We start from the raw sequence: 21,374 nt of genomic DNA, 5'->3' as shown, positions 1-21,374 counted from the left end.
CAAATCATTTCTGAGAATAAAAAGAGAAAATGAAAGACACACACAGTGAGGCTGTGTGACGTCAATCTCCACAGGGAAGTGTCAAGTGTTCCAGATTTGTGATTTTTGTTATTGTATGTGTCACAGCCCAATAAGCCATTGTATCATTTTAAACCTTTGTTTCAGGGGCACTTTGGGATTCAGTATCTTTCCCAAACTGGAGGAGCTGGGTCAAATGGAAAAAAATGAGACAATTAGAAAATTAATTATTTTCCTCTCTTTAAGGTCAGTTATATTTGGTCCATTTTTGGTTGTGGTGGTCACATGTTTTGTCCCTTTTCATATTGAATAATCTTTCTCCTGGACCTGACGTCAAAAACCTTAAAAATACTAATCAGAATTTTACGTCCTTGTACAAGGGTAAGAAAAGGAATGCGGACTTATCTGCATCTCTGCATTAACTGCTCATAAAATGTGACCTGACCTTCATCTGAACTTACCGCCTTTCTTAAGGTCTTTCCTCTGCATCTTTGGCTGAAATCTGGTCTCTGACTGGACCAGAGGTGGATTTTAGTAACAGCTTTACAATAACGTATATGGTCTTAGCAGCTTCCTCCTGCATCTCCCTCCATTTCTGCTGAGCTTCAGCTTTTTAGTGCTGTGTGGTCTTTCCCAACAATGATGTGCAGTGTCAAGGTGCTCTTTGACAAACTTCAGATGTTAAAGGGATAGTTCACCCAAAGATGAACATTCACTCATTCAAAACCAAAGGAGGAGGCCAACAGAGAGAGTCCAGGATTGGGGTGATGTGATGCTGGCTATTAAAAACAGAAAGAACCCTAACTGCTACGTTCTGAACAAGTTGGAGGAGAGAGAAAGACTTTTGATTTTTCCCAGAGAGAAAGGAAAGGAGTGGTCGAGTCTTGAGAATAAGACTGCATGAAGTTCACATAACCAGCTCTGATTCCTTTTAAAAGCCTGAAGTTCTCACTCTGGGGTGGATTTTGTCTTCACTGATCATTCTGCATTGGGTCTGAGTGACCTGCTCCAGAGAGAGCAGCCACAGAACTAAATCATTTCTATTTATAGCTGCGTTTGTCTGACTGCAGCAGATGTATATCTAAACATTATAAGATGACTATAACCTACATGCCATATAACACTCACTGTTGTGTTTTCTTATCCATGCATTCCATGGCATGGCATACCATAGCATAACAAGATAACACATCATTAAATGGCATAACAAGACATGGCATAGCATGGTTTCACATATAAATATAATGGAAATATAAGGCGCATGTTATCTAAATATAACATATAGTCTCTAGAAGTTATCTATTATTATAGCTTATGTGTTGCCCTGTGAAAAAAAATTATTTTAAATTAATTCAATTAAAAAACTTTTTCCCAGAGTCAACTGAACCCACGAGATCCAGCAGCTGTGATCAGTCCAGAGACCGAGGTTCAGTCAGTGTGAATGTGAGGGGCGCGGCCTCCCTGTGGCTGCAGCCGCTTCTCTCAGTGTGACTGCAGCCGGAGCGCGCAGCGCTGCATCCATCCACACGCAGCGGCGGAGATGGCGGACCCTGCGCAGTGTACTATCAAGGTGGTGTGTCGCTTCAGGCCGCTCAACAGCTCGGAGGTGGCCCGGGGAGACAAGTACATCCCGAAGTTTGTGGGCGACGACTGCGTGCAGATCGCGGTGAGTGTGTGGCACCTTTCACCGGCAGAGGATGGACTGGACACACGGGCCTGTACTTGTTCCACTTTTTTAGTGTAACTCACTCTCACCGAATGTTATCAATACGTTACAAATCAACAATAACCGAGAGGAATAAGATTTAACACGTTTTCTTACCACCTGGAATCACTTAAAGATAGAAATCTGCATGCAAAAGTGGCGACTGATGACACAATCAGTTCCTCTTCTGTGATCTTTTTAAATCGCTATAATATTCATCCATAATACAACGTGTTTTAGACAGACTTCTGTTCCTTCATTGAGATGTAGCTCATGCTCATGAGATTTTCATTGTGCTTGTTTAAGCCGTGCGTAAAGATGCTCACCTGGGTTTCTTTTGCGCTTTTACGCACAGACTTCTGGGTGTTATCAGCAGTACCGTGCTCATATAAGATCACCAGCTTTATATTGTCAGACCTGATTCTATTTCTGAAGCTGTTATTATTTATATTTGCATGATGTTACAATATTGCAATCTTGTTAAAATTGTAAAGGAGACTGAAAAGCAGAGCCTGTTGCACCTCACTTGCAATTGGATCAACGCCGAAACTTGTGCATCTGTACTGTTGCGTCAGAATGTTTGCATAATCTCAGCATATTTCAGCTCATTTTCGTATCAAAAACAAAACACCCATGTATGATACATCACCAATGACATACAAAGTGGGGGGTGCCACTTTGTATGGAGGATTAAAACTCTTATACCACCCTTAAACATATTGACTGTTGCTAATACAGAGATATGAAAAACAAATGAAAACACTGGGGTAGACGAATAGGACCTTAGACATTTGTTTTATCCAGCTTGGTTTATCCAGTCTTTTCAAGGGGCCCCTCTCATTTTGGGGCTCTGTGTAGCACCACAGAGAAACATCTCTTGCTGGAAACAGAGCAACGACTTCTGAGGCTAGTTGCAGCCAAATCTTCAGCAGGCTTTCAACAAGGACGACGCTGCAGCCTCTCCATTAAACAGGTAAGCTTTCCTCAGCACCACACACAACCTTTTTCAGCTTTTCTCTTATCTAGAATAGGCTACTTCCCTTATGAAAATGTTCCTCACACAACTTCTCAATATTTTCTTGAGAGTGGGTGAGTTTAAAAAAAACTGCATGTCATAAACGGCCTAAACATGAGATTGATATAAGATTTTCTTTTCCTGTTTTACGTTTTAATGATTGGCCAGGTTTGTTTTTATGGTTTTCATTTCTGCTGCTGTCGTGTGCTTATTGTGTGTCGGACACATACAGTAACCAGGAGTAGACTTTTTTAATTGTGCTGTGTTTCCGTAACATTCGTAACGATTCTAGCCAGAAAGTTACTAATTACTCCAGTGGCCGTTAAGTGAAGTGCAGTTAGAACCATTTTGCCGAATGAAGTAACTGGGGTTATTTATGTTTCAGCATAATAGATGAGTACTGAACAGACGATAATCCTAAACTAACTGTACTAATGCTGAAACACAGTTGGCCCTGAAGACAGCCATTTAGCCGAGGCACGCGGGAGTCAGCGTGAACATCTCATCCTTTGGATTTTCCTGGAAAATTCATCCCCAGTACTTTACAAAGAAATCAATCCACAGGCTGCTAAGTCATATGAGTAGGTCCCGTTAACATCATCACTACAGACTGCGTACATATATGTTCACATATGTAGCAGTACTTTTGACTATGTATCACATCATGCAACAAGAACAGATTAACTATGTGAATAAGTATAAAAGGTGTATATATATCCAAAGTTTGAATCAGACTGTGTTTCTAACTAATTTATGTAAATGTATGTCTTTTAGTCATCTGGACAAGAGGCTGGTGAACATGGTCTGAACCAGGACAGTCCAGCTGGAGTCCTGCACTCTTAAAATACAAAATATGAAATGAAATTTCATGAAGGAGTGGCAGCGAATAGTTGAGTTCGGAGCAGGAAAAAAATAAGAGGGGGAGGAAGACACTGATGAAGGACCTAGAGGAGCAAGAGGTCAGCTACTTTCAAGAAATGTAAACACCTATGTGAATCAACCAGTCATCTGATGAGGGGAAAGAGGGATCATCCAGAGTGAGGCAGAGGAGGAAAACAAAACTCAAAGCCCTGCAAGATCAGTGGAGGTGTGAGCTGACAGGAAAGGAGGAGAGCTTGTTTTGTTTCAGATTTAATTTTGTATAAATATGGTCTCTCTGTCTCCAGGATCTCACGCATTACAGGACAAAGAGGAGGTGAAGATGAAAAAGACGGCAAAAGAAGAAGAAGAAAGAGGCAAAAAAGAGGACAAGGAGGAGAGGGAGGAGAAAGACCATGAGGGAAGAATGGGAGTGGGAGAAAAAGAGGAAAGAAAAAGAAGAGACAAGAGGCAGAGAGAGAGGGAAGGTGAACAGGAAAGAGGAGAAACACCCTCTCTCCCCTCTTAACCCTCCTACATCCCCCCTCTCACACTTTAACCCAATGCAAGTTTTCAATTATAAGATATGTGCTTCAAGATTTTTAATTCTCACCCTTTTTTCTCTGAGAAGTTTCTGTGGTGCCAGGTCTGTTTATTCAAAGAACATAATGGAAAGTGTTCACAGGCCTTTTTCCTGGTAATTATTATGGCTGTAGATGAAAAATATCACTCCTGGCAAATTATAACCCCTGATGTTTGTGACCGTCGATAATGGAAAGGATGAATGGCTGCTTTGTTTGAAGCGACTGACTCCAAGTCATAGGCCTACTGATAATCAGTTGCTTCACGAGGAGTAATGTGGATGTGGCGGTGCTCTGTTCTGTGAGTGCAGCTTGTATCTGAGACGGCATTAGATCAGCTGTCCTGTATATGTTTCTACCTTCAACAAAAGCAATAATGTTCACATTTGCGCAGAAAATATCCTATTATAGAGCAGGAGCTTTCATTTCTCATGCCATGTTCAGATTTTGTAATGTTTTCCCTCAAAACTAAAATCTAGCAAGAAAGATAAAGATGTCATCCAAACAATGATGAAAAAGATCAAACGATAATATTAATAAGAGTTAATAATTAAAATAATAAAAGGATTACACAAGGACTCATTTCCAATTGGAATGAGTAATTACAACATTTTAGAGATAGGTAAACTTGCATATATTCACTTTCAATCTGCAATTTCTGGTTCTCCCATATTAATATGCGGATCATGTATCCAATACAAACACCTCTCTCTTGACAGATAACTTTATTTAGTCTATGTAGTATTATGTATTCATTTAATTAGGTTTCCCCATAAATCAACTAACTCGAGGCCTGACTGCCATCTTTGTCCGGAGCTTTCTATAAGGTTTGCTCAGTTTTTATGAATCTCCAGAGGCTCTCAGTCGGAGTTCAGCATCTGAAAGCAGCTTAAGTAAACCTGCAAGCTTTGGCATTCTCCTCTCTTATGTGTACCATTTTTAGGTCGCTCCTAGAGGAGCCCGTGAATATGGACTATTGCGATTAAAGTTTTTATGAAGCTTCGAAATTAGCACCACTTTCCTCAAAGTCAACAGAGCCAACGAGTGAGTTCTGAGCTTCTCTGAGAATCACAGGGTCCTCCTCATTCCTGTGCTTGTGTTCAGTGTCAGTGAGTAACAGGAGAGGGAAATATCATCCATAATGAAAGAGTAGTACCTTGAGCTGTTGTGTGTCGGTAGTGAGCAGTCAGGTGACTCTTTGGTCTCACTGATAGAGATTGGTTGTCTCAGTCTTAGTTGTACTGTCTTTATTATGGCCACTGCTTGACCTTTAGCTATTGCCCTCTTGGTTTGGGTCAAATAGGAAATTCCTAAACTCCTATATATAGGAGTTAAGAAATCCAAATCGGATGGATTGTCTACTCTACCAAGATCAAAGCTACTTAGAGACACTGAGGAAATGAACTGTTGTTCTATTAAAGTGAACACATTGACTTGTTTGTTCCAGCAGCAGACAAACCATTGGCTGTGTATGTTATCAGGTCAGCTGACTTCATTGATTTGCATGCTTTATCTGAATGTGACTTTCATATGTAGATTGGAAGCTAGCTGATTTGACTCTTGTGTGTTTCCATTTTGATTTTTATGTGTTCGCTCTGTTTGGAAATCTTCACTAACATGTGCAAACTCCGCTCAAGTGTGTCGTGACTAGTGTTGTATCAGTATCAGTCAGCTGAGTTTGTGTTTTAGTTTTGCAGTTATTAATAAAATGTTATTTTCACAGAATGAGAGCTGTGTTTCTTGTATTGTGTCGTATTTCTTCACTGCTTTCATTTTGTGGCCACACACTGTTTAACCAAATCTTTTACATAACGCTGTCTAATCCCCCACATCTTTTATTATGAAAGTCAGAGGGTCAGTTCTGAAATCTTTACACTGGCTCTCTGTCTGTCAAATAATTGACTTCAAAATCCTGCTGTTATTTTATAAAGCACAGAGAAGTTTAGGGCCAAAACATATTTCTGATCCCCTGTTTCGTTTTGAACCACCCAGACCTCTCAGGTCGTCTGGAACACGTCTTTCTGTGCCCAGGGTCCAAACCAAACCCTTGCAGTTTATTAATCTGTATGCATGGATTACCAAACTGACATCTTAATTACTTTTCACTTTTAGTGGATAACTGAACTGTCACGTGCTGACAACTGTCAAGTAAACAAAAGCTGAATATCTACATATTTTTGCCTTTTGCCGCATTGCAATGGGAAATTGTTGATGTTGTGAACTGGTGCTTATTGCTGCCCCCTTTTCTCCACAGGGTAAACCGTTCTACTTTGATCGTGTATTCCAGTCCACCACATCTCAGGAGCAGTTCTACAATGCTTGGGCTCAGAAGATTGTCAAAGGTAAGAATACACGGTAGACTAAGGGGCCTCGTGTGGTCCAGACGGTCAGACTTTTCAGTTTAGTCCAAATTAGGTGTGAAAGGTGCCCCCGATCAATGTCCAGACCAACTGAAGTGGTCTCAGTCTGGATCAAACTGAAGCCTGGTTCAATTCATTTGCACTGTGAAAACACTTTTAAGAATAGTTTGGACTTTTGGACCAATTGCAGGAAGTACAGTAGAAGAAGAAACATCCTAGTGGCTCACAGGATTGCTTGTAGTCTTTGACTCTGATGACGTTGATTGGGTGCATTTGAACTGTTACAGAGTGGTGGGCCTGTAGTTGGGGATGCTGATAGTCATACCATAATATTACAGTGACATCAAAATCAACACAGTGAAATGGTTCGTTCATTGTTTCCATTTAAAGGGAAGTAGATGCTTAAACACGCTGACGTCAGACACCATCTATAATCAATCAATAATAAAGAAACTACAACCCTTTTGAACCACATGGAAACTAGAGCTACAACTTTGTTTCTAGAATAACAACAGTGGATGCCTTAAATGCACATACAACATGGTTCCTACCCTTACATCTTAAAAATAGAGCCTGAAGTCACTAAATCCCCTGAAATACACTAAATGTGATATTTCTTTGTCTTGTGTGCGCAGATGTTCTGGAAGGATACAACGGGACAATATTTGCCTATGGGCAGACATCGTCTGGCAAAACACACACAATGGAGGTAATATAAAACTATCAAATTTAGATTATAGTGTGTGTGAGATTCTTTACTGTTTCATTAATACTCCTTTTTACAAAATGTCTCCTAAAGGGAAAACTCCATGACCCAGAAATGATGGGAATCATACCCAGAATTGTTCAGGACATTTTCAACCACATTTATTCCATGGATGAGAACCTGGAGTTTCATATCAAAGTATGTTTTACTTTAGATGCTCTTAAATGACAGCGAGCACATGTCATAATGTGGTTAAGTCTCATTAGGGACCTTTGCTTCACAGGTTTCATATTTTGAAGTTTATCTTGATAAAATCAAAGACCTGTTGGACGGTATGTAATCCATCCTTGTGGTCTTTCATCATTGGGATCCTGAAATAAACATAATTCATTCAGACATATTCTTTCCTTTCCTTTTCCTCCACAGTGTCAAAGATCAACCTTTCTGTGCATGAGGATAAAAACAGGGTGCCCTATGTCAAGGTGAGACACGTGGAGATTTCATTTTTAGCAGTTTTATTTTTAAGTGCAAAATAGTGTTTGTTCCATAATGCCACAGTCACAAAGTTAGTCCCAGCCTGTTGTAATGCATTAGATACGATTGGCATAAAGCAGCTCAGATGAGAACAATGACACGACTGTGATCTGCAGGAAGATGAGGGTGCACAGTCTGTACTGTACTGAGTCTTCTCATTACAAATGATTGTTTAATGGAATGTAACATTGTTTTATTCAACGATATTTGTGTGCATAGTTAGATGGAGGAATGAAGAGATGTAAAAGAATTAAGAAAAGTTTCCATCTGATAGAGTATGTCATGGTCTCCTCCTCTGCTAATAACTGTCTCTCTGTAAGGCCGTGCTGCTGTTGGGCAGTTAAACACAGCATTTCCTTGTGATGTGCGTGTGTCCCCAGGGGTGTACTGAGCGTTTTGTGTGCAGTCCTGACGAGGTCATGGACGCCATAGATGAAGGCAAAAACAACAGACACGTGGCTGTCACAAGTGAGTTCATACACTAAGCGCCTTCAGTGCTGCGGCCTCTCATGTGTTCGATCCCACCGAGTCTCCTGACTGCAGCCAGACTCCCATCAGCCAAAGAAATATCTGTACTCCACACAACCACTAAAAGGAACCCCAGAGGTGAAATTAGGCATAGTTTATAATACACACTACGTCATGCCGATAGATTTTCTCTCTCTAATCCTGGAAGCTAGGTCCCAAGATAAACTGAGCCTAATTATTCTTGACTAATTGTTGTGTGTGTGTGTGTGTGTCTCAGACATGAATGAGCACAGTTCCAGAAGTCACAGCATCTTCCTCATCAACATCAAGCAGGAAAACTCTGCGACTGAACAGAAGATGACCGGAAAACTCTACCTCGTCGATTTGGCTGGGAGTGAAAAAGTATGACCTCCTCTCTCTCTCTCTCTCTCTCTCACAAACACACGTTTAATCACCCCTTCATAGTTTACTTTCTTTCATTTACACCTCTCCATCATCTTCACTATATACAGTAACTTGGCTGCATGGAGAGTTATGGCTCTTTGTGATTTCCTGGTTCGAGCATTGCGATGAGAGCTCTCCCGTGTTTGTGTGTTTCAAAGGTGGGTAAAACCGGGGCAGAGGGCACCGTGCTGGATGAAGCCAAGATGATCAACAAGTCTCTGTCTTCACTGGGGATTGTCATCTCAGCTCTGGCAGAGGGCTCGGTGAGACAATCAACACTGACTAGGGGGTGTTTTGGTTTTTAGTGTCTTCAAGTGTCTTATGTGTATTTATACATACGTATGTATTTTTCAATCGTATAGTAAAGTATGATCTAAAAAATATGGCTTCGGAAATGCTGCCATGCTGTGACAAACCACTGTTACTAAAATGAAACTATGAAGAACTAAAAGTTGTTAATTACTATCTCAGAAACACAATGTGGACCCTGTGTATTTCAATCTATGTCTTCTGTCAGGCCTATGTACCGTATAGAGACAGTAAGATGACCAGAATCCTGCAGGACTCTTTAGGAGGGAACTGTCGGACCACCATGGTCATCTGCTGCTCGCCCTCCTCCTTCAATGATGCAGAGACCAAGTCTACACTGCAGTTTGGACAAAGGTACACATGTTTGTACATCTCTCTTAGAGAGGACACTCAAAATTAATATATATATATATATATATATATATATATATGATTTGAAGCTGCCACAATATTGCTCCTCGTAGGATATATAGAGCATTATTCTGTCTTGCAGCCCTTTGTTGTGTGGCTTTCTTTCCCTTAAAGTATCTTCTTTCAATAAAGGCAAAAACAAATAATACTATAATTTAAAATAGAATGGAGAAGATGGGAATTGTAGCAGTTAGGGAAATTATAAAAGACAAAATTAAAAACATTTTACCAATCGCAGGAGCATTTTCTTGAAATAATAAATAACGCACTCGGACAAAAAAAAACCTGTCCACCACTGCAGAGGTTTCCACATGTTCATGCATAGGAAGCCAGTGAGGGATCATGTTTGTGTTGCTGCAACAGTGAGTCCTGGGGATAGGTCTCTATAAAGTCTCTATAAAGAAAGATGGGCCACTAAGCTCTTATAAAGGCTAGCCAGCCCCAGCTTCTCCTCTTTTTTTGTTAAGCTAACCAGCTGCTCACTGCAGCTTCATATTTAGTGCACAGATATGAAAGTGGTACTGAGCCAAAACATATATTTCCTGAAATGTCAGAGTGTTTAGTACTAGTCAGAGTGCCTCTAAATAAGAAATGATTTACATCTTCGGCAGTATATTCTATTATCGAATGATAAAGATGGCATTGTGAGGACAAACAAATACTGTGCCACCTCAGCCTGTCACTCTGGCCTGCAGTGAAACCAACATAAATGTGGCTCGTCGCTGTGTTTTTCTCACCTCTCCCTCACCAGGGCAAAGACCATAAAGAACACAGTGACTCTGAACGTGGAGCTGACCGCAGAGCAGTGGAAGAGCAAGTGGGAGAAAGAGAAGGAGAAGAACAAGACGCTGAAAAACACAGTCAACTGGCTGGAGAACGAGCTCAACCGCTGGAGGAAAGGTGACATCAACTCTCCAACACACGTGGGAACGTAATCTCTGTTATTTGTGTGACACACATTTGTAGCCATAGCATAATATGTCTTCAATGTGGCCTATTTATTCATACAGCAGCCCATATTTTGTCCTTGGTCGAGCTTTTCCCCTGCAGTGCAACGTTCCAACCAAAGGCAAAGAAACGTGTGTCCTGAGATACAGGTTTTTAAATTTCATATAGTGCAGGAGTCTAAATGAAATGAGTAAGACAAATGATCAGAACTTTGGTTTGTAATGGTTTGGATTTGACCAGACAGTTTCAAAACTATGAAATTTAAACAATATTAACTTAGTAAATACTTTTTAAAAGGAGGTCACATAGAATACCCTAAATGTGTGTGCCTCTCCAGTGAAAATCAGGTTTATTATGAGATGATAGAAAGACATATTTTTAGTTAAATAAGCATTCAAGTTTTCATATCAAGTAGTATAGCAGCATTTCCACCTTAAAACTGAAGTGATCAAATGCCAATTGCAGTTGCGCTGTGAGGAATGTGTAGAGTTACATTTAAGCCATTTTCAGGCTGTAAGGGGACAACCCTTGTGAATATGTTATTTGGAAGAACAGAGACGAGTGGTAGGGGGAGCGATAAGCAGCTGGAGTGGGACGTCCAAGAGACGGTGCAGAGATTTACAGCTTTTCACACTTCCACAGAGTCAGAAAGGAATAAATACATCAGCACAGACCTTCTTTGTGTGTTTGGTGTCAAACAGCAATATGAGGCTATCTTTGTCCAATTGTCTGCCGGAAGAAATAACAATTGCTATTTCACAGGCCTAGAGAAACTGAGGGAAACTAAATAAAGCTGGGTGAGGGGGCATCTTTTATCAAGAATGGGAGAGGGGATTCCACAGTCTCAAGATTTCAAAAGCCTTTGAGATGAAAAAGCTTAAACAACACAAACTCAGTCAAAAAAATTAAACTCAATCTCTTGTTTGTTAGAGCTGAATCACTCACTGTTGTCTTGACTGAAAAAGACTTGATGAAAGAATTCTTTGTTTGCATATTGACAGTGTAATAGGAATTGTGTTTTAGAAAATATGCGTGGTCATGCCTGTGCTGCACTTTTAAACATTTTATTTTTATCACTATCAACAGCTTCAGCAAACAGGTGAAGAAGTTGTCACACGAGTTTGTAAAAATAACAAAAGGACGAGCAGAGAGGACGGGAGCTGATGGTCTCTGTTTTCTGTCTCCCATTGCAGGAGAGAGTGTGCCAATGGATGAACAGTTTGATAAAGAGAAGGCCAAAGCAGAGGTCCTGGCCATAGACACTGCCCTCAACAATGATAAGACAGCACCCACTCCTGCCCTCAGCACACTGCCCGGGGTCACACTCTCCGGCCCAGAGAAAGAGAAGTGCGAGGCAGAAATGGCCAAACTCTACAAAGAGCTGGACGACAAGGTGAGGAAGGATCAAAGTGTCTGTCAACAGAAAACCTTTGGTGCACACTGGTACGTGCACAAAAAGCTTCCACTGCAGTGTTCATGCCTGTTGTGTTGTTTGATTGGTCAGAGCAGATAATTGTCATTAATCTCAGGTAAGAGTAATGTTTCTAGAACTGCCCAACACATCAGTCCACATCCCGTCCTACTTGAGTCATGAATCTCGTGACAGCGTCTAAAAACAATTTGAAAAGAAATTGTACTTTAACACTGATTTAAATGGTACAATTGTGACATGCTGTTGTACACACACAGAGGTTTTAGCCTTTATTCTGTTGTTTTTAAGGATATGTTTGTTATTTAGGTTCATACCAAACATCTGGTATGTGTGTTTTTTTCTAATACTTAGTGAGTTTTATACTACAACCTGCTTTAAAATATGAAAAATGAACAGTCCAAAAAAGCAAGAAAAGATGATCCCAAATGTATGCCATACTATTGCTATAAATAATTAGAAATGATTTATTTTCTGTGTATGTTATCTATTAAAAATGTGCAAATAGGAACCAATAATTATTCATCAATATATATTATAATTGGTTCTGATTTTTTAGAAATCCAATTAAATAAAAAATGTGAGCACAAAAAAATACTGGCAACAAATTCAAATGTATTATTATCTTTTGAATATTGTCTCTTATATTATTAGCTGTATTTTTAAGGATTCAGCTCATACTTTCACTCTGAGCTTCAAGTGTGTATTGTCCTTCCATCGGGTTCTTCTCACTTGTAGTATTTCTTTTGACCAGCAGGTGGCATAGATTTCTGCTGTTAAAGATTGGTTGCAGTGAAAAGAAATGGGTGAAATAATAATAATATTAAATTAGACATTTTATTTATACAGCACCTTTTATACATAACATTCAGCTCAGGATGCTTTACATTAAAATCAAAGACATAAATAAGATAAATCAATAAGAACATGTTAGCAGTAAAAAAAAGGTAAAAACAGAAATGAAAAATAAAGAATATGGTGTTAAAACAAAGGATCAAAAATAATTATAAGCAAGATCATAGAAATAGATATGAGGTCTTGAGTTGTTTCTTAAAACTATCAACAGAAGTAGCTTATGTGATGTGTGGTGGGAGTTTGTTCCAGATCTTTGGTGCCTAGCAACAGAAAACTGCTTCACTAAACTTTTTTTACTTCTTTTTTTCGGGGATATTTACTATCCCAGCAGTAGAAGACCTTAGGGAACAGTAAGGAACATACTCGGATAAACAATCAGAGATGTATTAGGGTGCTGTACCAGTAAGAGATTTAAAAACAAGTGAAATCATTTTCAAATCAATCGTCAGTGAAAGTGGAATCCTGTGTAAAGACGCTAAAACCTATTTCTCTTTCGGCAATCCTGAATAAAGTGTGTTGCAGTAGTCCAGGCGAAAAAGGAAAAATGTTTGAATAGTGTATATATAGTGTAATATGTTTCTCTCTCCCCCTCTCTCCCCGCAGGACGATGAGATTAACCAGCAGTCTCAGTTGGTGGAGACACTGAAGGAGCAGATGTTGGAGCAGGAGGAGGTGACACTACACCCCCTTTCCCCCTTCCTGTCCCATCCCATCCCCTCCCGCCTCTCCCACTGTGCCTCAGCTCTGCAGACGTTCCTGTTGTGATGAACCCAGTCTAAAATCTCCTAGCAGGCCATTAGTCGCCCTGCAGGAGAGGTCACACTGTAACTCCCGCTTAGCGAGCACAGCAACCTCATGCAGATTGAGCACATGAGGTTCTTTAGCTGGACAGAAATATATTCAGTAGATTCTGTTATCATGAATTTTAGACTCAAAGACACTAAACCAAATGTAACTGAATATTGTTTTCTCTCCATGTCCGCCCCTGCAGCTCTTAAATTCCTCCCAACGCGACCACGACACCCTGCAGACTGAGCTAAACCGGCTTCTGGCAGAGAACGAAGCCTCGAAGGAGGAGGTGAAGGAGGTGCTGCAGGCCCTGGAGGAGCTGGCCGTCAACTATGACCAGAAGAGTCAGGAAGTCGAGGACAAAGCGAAAGAGTTTGAGGCCCTCAGTGAGGAGCTGAACCAGAAATCGGTACTTTCGAACTCATCTGACACCACGAAAATGATAATTCCACGCGTCGTCACTTTGTAAGCTTGTGTTATCACCCTCCTCCAGAGCTCCTTGACCTCCATCGACTCTGAGCTGCAGAAGCTGAAGGAGATGACCAACCACCAGAAGAAGAGGGTCACTGAGATGATGTCGTCGTTACTCAAAGACCTGGCGGAGATCGGCATCGCTGTGGGAAGCAACGACATTAAGGTTTCCAGTCTTTGCCCCGACCCACAGTCCTGTTGTACTTTGCCAGAGGCTCGGTGGCCTGTTTTAAACCAAAGTTACACATTAATCCCACTGACAGATGCCAGCGTGTTTGCCAGAGTAGTTCAGTCGTCTGCTGCCTCTATTAGAGTCCAGTTTATTGTTTATTTAACATCCCCCTAAGTCTGTTTGCAATCTGAACTGAAGCAAAGGGAGGGATGTTACATCAGGTTCTCACAATAAGGAAGCTGAGACCAGGTGATCTTTTACATTTTTGCCTCAAATAACAAAAAGGATTAATAAATTAAATAAAGAAAAGAAATAGCCATCAATTATTGAATTGTTGATCAATTGATTGCTTGGTTTTAGCTCCAGGATTAATCATTTGCTTTGTCCAGTAACTTTTTATGTCACAGACAATTCTGAGTCTATAAAATATCAGTGCATTTTTAAGAACGGCTCTCATGATATTCCCCAGAGCTCAAAGTTTTCAGATTATTGTTATTGTGCGACCAAAAGGCCAAAACCCAAATATATTGAATTTACAAAGATGTGAAATCAGGAAAAGCAGAAAAATCAGAAAAGTTCAGTGTTTTTATTTGATGAATGACAAACATACATTTATTGAAATATCTTTCTCTCAATTATCTCGTATAACAACTACAGCACTTGATCTATGGTCATGCCAATATCTAGTATAAGTGAGTAAACCCATTAGCTGGAGAAAAGAGTTTGAAAGCAGGTTAATGTTGTAGAGGTTGTAGTTTTTCTCTGGCTTTCAATAGAACCCAGTCTATTTTAGATTCCATACCTTAAAGGGTCAAGTACCTATTGTATAAACATATGGTCCAGCTTTTATAAATGCAACTGTTATACAAATTTAATTCTGCCTTTATAAGAGCTGATTTCCAAAATGTGACACTGAACAGAAACACACACGGAGCAGATACATGGTGTAGAACTTCTCGGGCTCTAGCAAGTGTGTTTTCTGACCCCTCAGCAACAAGAGAGCAGCGGCCACATTGATGAAGAGTTCACTATGGTGCGTCTCTACATCAGCAAGATGAAGTCAGAGGTGAAGATGATGGTGAAACGCAGGAAACTCCTGGAGAGCTCCCAGGCCGAGAGCACCCAGAAGATGGACCAGACGGAGCAGGAGCTGACTGCCTGCCAGCTCCGCATCTCCCAGGTAACTGCTGCTGCTCGCTGCTGCCTCTGCCATCACGGATACTGTCACCATGGAGACAAGCGTGGCAGCTCACTAAAGTGCCAGACCATTGGTTATCAATGCAACAGCAGCTTAACAAGATGATGGGTCTCTGCAGTTCCAACCGTGTTTGTTCTGGGTTTAAAAAGAGCTGACACAGAGTTTGTGATTTTAAACACACGTTCTCTCATCTCTGTCTTTCCCCTGCTGGTGTCCAGTATGAGGCGAAAATCAAGTCCCTGACAGACTGCCTCCTGAATGTGGAGCAGAAGAAAAGACAGCTGGAGGAAACTGTGGACTCTCTCAATGAGGAAATAGTCAGGATCAAAGCTCAAGGTGAGAACAGCTCACTGTGGTCTGTACCTGATTATTACTGGGATTTACTAGATTTGTTTACATGCTAAAAATATGCCATATTAAAATGATATGGTGGATAAGGCACATGCACAGATACACCCCAGGTGTTGCTCGAGCACCAACCCTTTGGCCTCTGACTTCTGATTCTGCACAAGCTCCTGCCCCACCCTCTCTGACTTCCCTTATCACAGCCACCACAGAGTAGTGCCATCACGGCTATGTTTCCCCGACCTGATCTCTTTGGTGTCAACCTGGTAATAATATAATAATAAAAAACACTGTTTGTAACTGTTGAGAAATGAAAAGCATCAGACAGACGATGCATATGCTGCAGCCACTATTTACACTATTACTTGTACACTTGTATAAATATAGATATGGTTTTGTGTGAATTAGTATTAAACATCCTCATGTGTGTCTGGGTACTTGAATACACAAGTGTTATTAAAACACCACCTGGGCAGAGCCATGGTGTGTTATCCAGGCTTGTGGGGGTTTATTTTGTGAAAATGCAATTGACTCCAGTAGGTGAGATCCATGGGGTCAATGTGTAGCAGTGAATCAGTAGCTTGATTTGCCATTCGCTCTTTCACCAAAGACCTGTAACCCATCATTAACATTAACTTTCACAGAATTTCTCCCTCCAGAGAAAGTCAACACCATGGAGAAGGAGAACGAGGTTCAGTCTGCTAATGAAGTCAAGGTATGTCTGAGCTGTCGCTGTTCCGACCCTCATCTATGGTCATAAGCTAAAAACCATTGCTGAGGCTGTATGGAATACCAGTTTTCCTTAGAGGAAAATAAATTAATGAGAAGAAGATGATTGTGAAGTATTTTGCCAAGTTGAGATTGATACAAGTTGTCCGGTTGCTTTTCTTCAGGAAGCTGTGGAGAAGCAGATCCAGTCCCACAGAGAGACCCACCAGAGGCAGATCAGCAACCTGAGAGATGAGCTGGACACCAAGGAGAAGGTCATCACAGAGCTGCAGGAGTAAGACACCCCATCACAATATGTGTGCTTCCTAAATGTGACCAATGGCTCAGTGCTGATAGTGTCCCTGCCCTCTGTGCAGTCTGAACCAGAAGATCATGCTGGAGCAGGAGAGGCTGAGAGTGGAGCACGAGAAGCTCAAAGGTGTCGACCAGGAGAAGAGCCGCCAACTGCAAGAACTCACGTAACGGCTCTACGTTCATTCTATTTGCTTCGCAATATGTTTCCGATTACTGTATACACTGTATGCATTAAATAACATGCATGTTACATCCTGCAGGGCGTTGCAGGACAGACAGGAGCAGGCCAGACAGGACCTGAAGGGACTAGAGGAGACTGTGGTCAGTTACTGGCATGTTCATTCAGATCTATATTATTATCTAAGATTTTGATTTTATGGGAGAGACAATGGAGGTGAGTTTAAATTAATCAAAATGTCATTTTTTTAAATTTCAGAATTGATAATGTGACATTTTCAAAATTCAATTGCAACTTCTTGATCCAAAACCAGTGTCCCATTTTTCTCTGGATATTGCCATTTTTCACAGGCTCGGGAGCTGCAGACACTTCACAACCTGAGGAGGCTTTTTGTCCAAGACTTGTCCACTAGAGTCAAAAAGGTAAAATGTCCTCAAAGTTTCCACGACACATTATCACTCATTCTCCTGTGATCTGCTTCTGTGTGAGATTTAATCTGGTATAATAATATCACAGGAGCTGTGGTTCCCGAGAACACGACTTTACCTGGAATGAAACACACAGCCCCACATTTTGCTCATGCACTGACTGCACTCCATTTAATTTGCACCATGATGAAATTTTAATGTACCCGGGGAACACAACAGAACGTGACTGCGATAAGTAGGCCATCTGATTCTTCAAAGGTAGCAGCGATAAATTAGGGACCCAGGTCGTCGGTGCAGCGCTCGAATCCACACCTCAGGCCGGGGCTCGACGAGATAAACAAAGGCAGAGCAGAGTTTCCTGGAAGTCGTGGAGGATTCCTGTTCCTGTTCCATTCTGTGGAAATGGATTCATCTGATACCTACCATCACATTAGACATTCAAGAGGTTCTTTGGATCAGAGCTTTCTGGCCTCATGCTTTTTAGACACCGGATGAAAAACTGTAAATATTCAGCAATATTTTAACTCCAACAAATTGCCAGTGCAGGGGAAACAAAAATATGTGGAATAATGAATCAGTGCCATCATAACAAAATCTGATTTGTTCAAGAAAATCTAAACCCATTAGCAGGAGTGTGGTCTTGACATGTATACACTCTATATGAGGTATGCCAAACATTTGCAAATATTTACTATGGATTTTGAATTTCCAATTAATGCATTCTTCTACTGTTTGTTTGTTTCTACACACACAAGTGTAATTTTGTATCTTTTACATGTGTTGATTTATTTGTCACGTTTTATCTGGAGGGTGATAATGATAATGTAAGCAGCTTTGTATGGTTTTGCTTAGCAAAGGAAATAGTTTGAAAATAATTTCAGAAACCAAGTAGATTATAAATAAATCAAGGGAGGGCAAGTGTTGACTTTAGGGTTTTTAATATTTAATATCTGAACATTTAGCAGCTGCAAACTTCTAAACTCACATTTATTTATCTTAGAAAATGTGCACATTTTATTTTATCTGATGTCGTATTCTATGTTGAATGAAATATTTTCTATATTTTTATTATTTGTTGTGCTTGGGCAGAATGCTCACAATGACTCAGATGAGGCAGAAGTCAGCACTGCCCAGAAACAGAAGATCTCTTTCCTGGAGAACAACCTTGAGCAGCTAACCAAAGTTCACAAGCAGGTAAGAAAAGTCATCCTAGAAAGACTTTCACCAGCTTCTGAGTCTCGATTTTCTGTGTGTTCATCCTCTGGTCTCACTCCTTCTGTCGTCTGTTCGTGTCTCTGTAGCTGGTGCGGGACAATGCCGACCTTCGCTGTGAGATCCCCAAGATGGAGAAGCGCCTGCGAGCCACAGCTGAGCGGGTCAAAGCCCTGGAGACTGCCCTGAAAGAGGCCAAAGAGAATGCAGCCCGCGACCGAAAGCGCTACGAGCAGGAAATGGAGCGCATCAAGGACACTGTCAAGCCCAAAAACATGGGCAGGAGAGCTTCAATCGGTTGGTGGACACACATACACAAAGAAGACACTCGATTTTTTAGACTAAAGACTAAAAACACCCGAAATGAGTTCAGCAATCACGTGCAAGTCGATTATTGTAAATAAAACTCTAAAGTAAATTTAAAGAGTTAAAGGTGGATTATATTCTAAGCCCACAGACAAGTTTTAAATCTTACATTAAAGCCAATTTTTTGTTACATTTTTTGACATTTTGGCAATTATACTTATATGCTCGCTTGTCACAGTCAAAACAGCTATTGACAGGTCATGACCCTTCACCACTCAAAGGTCCAGTGTGTCAGATTTAGTGGCATAAATTGGATATAAATAATAACAGGGATGTTTTCATTAGTGTGTGATCATCTACGTTGTACCAATTGTTGTTTTCTGTACCCTATAAAGTGCCCTTTATATTTAAATAATATATATTTACGTTGGGAGAGGGTCCTCTCAATGGAGGTTGCCATGTTACCACAGATTCTCTCATGTTTGGAAGGGGAGGGTGAGGTGAGGGCTATTCAGCTGCAACATGCAACTTCAACACTAGATGTCACTAAATTCTACACACTTTTATCTCTGAGTCCCTTTGTTTCCAGACTAAACTAGATTAACCCCCACCTGACACAGCTCTGAGAGTGGTCCAAGTGTTTCATTTTGCTTTCAGGAAGACGACAAATATAAAAGTTTTCCCCCCTGAAATTCTGATCTATATCTTTAGACAAACCTGAATATGAGAAAATCTAATAAAAACTCTGAACAGCCTTCAACCAGATGGCCACAGCTCAACCTTTGCTCCGCATGTGACCCACATTTCCTTCTCTGTGTCCAACCCAGCCAAGCCCATCAGACCAGGTCAGCTGAGTGCTCCCCTGATCCCCAGCGTCAACAGGGCCAACCTCATCCAGAACAACCAGCCCACCGGCATCAAAGGAGGCAGTAACAACAGGCGAGAGAAGAATGCATCATTATCCATGATTACTCAGTTCCACGTTTATAGCAGCTGATATAGACAGATAAGACTTCCAACCTTTTTTCCTTGTGTTTTCCTCTACAGCTGCTGAGGACGCTGATGGACCCCCTCTCCAACAACATGAAGCCAAGGACCACAACACTGATCTTCCACCTGGAATCACTGCACAATTCTTCCAAATTAAAAGTGCGTGTATATAGTGTACACTGATCTACATATGACCTGTCCTCTAATCAAAGCCTTCAACTGTACAAACACTTTACTTAAAGAAGATGCTATCATACTGTACAGTAGAGAGAGAGAGGGAGAGAGAGGACTGGTCCTATTCTCTTTCCTTTCTTTTCTCTGGGGTTCCTTCCACTTTAGATTGTGAACGGGTTGACTGGGCCAAAAATAGTTGCAGATTAAAAAGAACCCATCTCTCTTAGTGACACCGTTCTGCATATAAATTGTTGTTTTGTGCGGATAACTAAAATGATCGGTTTCAGCCACTGATGTATTTACCACGTCCTGGTTTCTGTCAGATCAAAAGGAGCTGAGAGAGACTGTACACCTGACAACTGTTTCAGTATTCTCTGCCTTCTCCCTTCTTTGTACTTGACTGTTTTCCTGTGTTTGCAACCGTTTAAAAAAGCCACTAACTCATCAGCTTCCCAATTATTATTCATCACTGGAACAACACTCACGTCTTTGGCTCAGGGTGAGAGAGGCACAGGGTGTAGTTATATACAAGTGTTATTTATAAGACTGCAGGCAAAGGGTTATATGTTTAGTTTGTTTGGTAAAGCATGAATTATGATTTAGAAGAAGAGGATGATTCATTTTCACATGTAAAACTCACAGCTCTGTCTAAATAACTGTAACCAAGTGCAAAGGTCTCGGATCAGCTGTTTTTGTTCTTTAAACTTCAAAAGGCAGTTGATGTTTTGCTGAAATCAAACTTTTTCATGCTTATGATGCTGTGTGTTCCACATACTCCCAGCAGACCTATGGAAAACTTAGGTTGTCAATTTTTTTTATTCTAGACACAATAAATTGAAACTTGAAAGCTGATTGTGACATGGGTATCTCTTTTGTCATGTGTGAAGTTGCAGTCCAATCAGAGAGCTCTTGTGAACATGAGAGACCTTTTTTACAGCAGGCAGTTCAACTTTTAGTGGTAGAAACACCATATACTGCCCTAACAATGACTTTATTCTGTCCAAGTGTCCCAGTAAACCATGGCAGTACCAGAACAATGAAAATGTCCTTCGTGAAAAAGGCCCATTGTGTCTGGTGAGGACTCGCATGTTCCCAGGTGGCTTGCAGATAAAGGAGTTCAGAGACTGGGAGGAGTCTCCATCAATATACAAACAAACAGTAAATAGATGGCGGATACTGTACATAGTAAATACATATTTTCACCTCTTCCAAGGAAGAGATTATGAGGAAGTTAACACAAAAACAACACAACGGATTACCATGCAACTTGGTGGAAGGATGTGGTATTGGTCAGGGAAGAACCCATTAACTGGTGCTGATGCAGATCAGGAGGTGGATCCAGGAATCACTTTCTGTGACATATTAAGCTGTTTTTGTTGACTTCCCTTGAGATTAATGCATGGATCTGGATGGAAACAGTCATATTTAAAGGACTGATCTTTATGAG

At 40.8% G+C, this 21,374-nt stretch overlaps 1 protein-coding gene across 2 annotated transcripts; it reads left to right on the top strand.

The window, feature by feature from the left end:
- The first annotated feature begins 1,393 nt into the window (after positions 1–1,393).
- Positions 1,394–20,779, top strand: LOC109629457 (kinesin-1 heavy chain). Of its 2 annotated transcripts, none has more exons than XM_020087177.2 (26): positions 1,394–1,684; positions 6,432–6,519; positions 7,173–7,246; positions 7,337–7,441; positions 7,527–7,575; positions 7,670–7,725; positions 8,158–8,245; positions 8,523–8,647; positions 8,848–8,952; positions 9,207–9,352; positions 10,161–10,309; positions 11,551–11,750; positions 13,245–13,313; positions 13,633–13,839; positions 13,924–14,067; positions 15,065–15,253; positions 15,490–15,607; positions 16,276–16,331; positions 16,510–16,619; positions 16,702–16,803; positions 16,900–16,960; positions 17,168–17,239; positions 18,335–18,439; positions 18,547–18,754; positions 19,591–19,702; positions 19,811–20,779. In XM_020087177.2, the coding sequence occupies exons 1-26, from the start codon at positions 1,559–1,561 to the stop codon at positions 19,815–19,817; spliced, it is 2,871 nt and encodes a 956-aa protein (XP_019942736.1). In that variant the 5' UTR covers positions 1,394–1,558; the 3' UTR covers positions 19,818–20,779. The 2 variants fall into 2 exon arrangements, with proteins under 2 accessions (XP_019942736.1, XP_019942735.1); XM_020087176.2 differs by having other exon boundaries at positions 16,261–16,331.
- Positions 20,780–21,374: the final 595 nt, after the last annotated feature.

Source organism: Paralichthys olivaceus, chromosome 17, assembly GCF_024713975.1.
Source record: "Paralichthys olivaceus isolate ysfri-2021 chromosome 17, ASM2471397v2, whole genome shotgun sequence".
NCBI classification, from domain to species: Eukaryota; Metazoa; Chordata; class Actinopteri; order Pleuronectiformes; family Paralichthyidae; genus Paralichthys; species Paralichthys olivaceus.
This window is presented reverse-complemented; position numbering and strand designations above follow the sequence as displayed.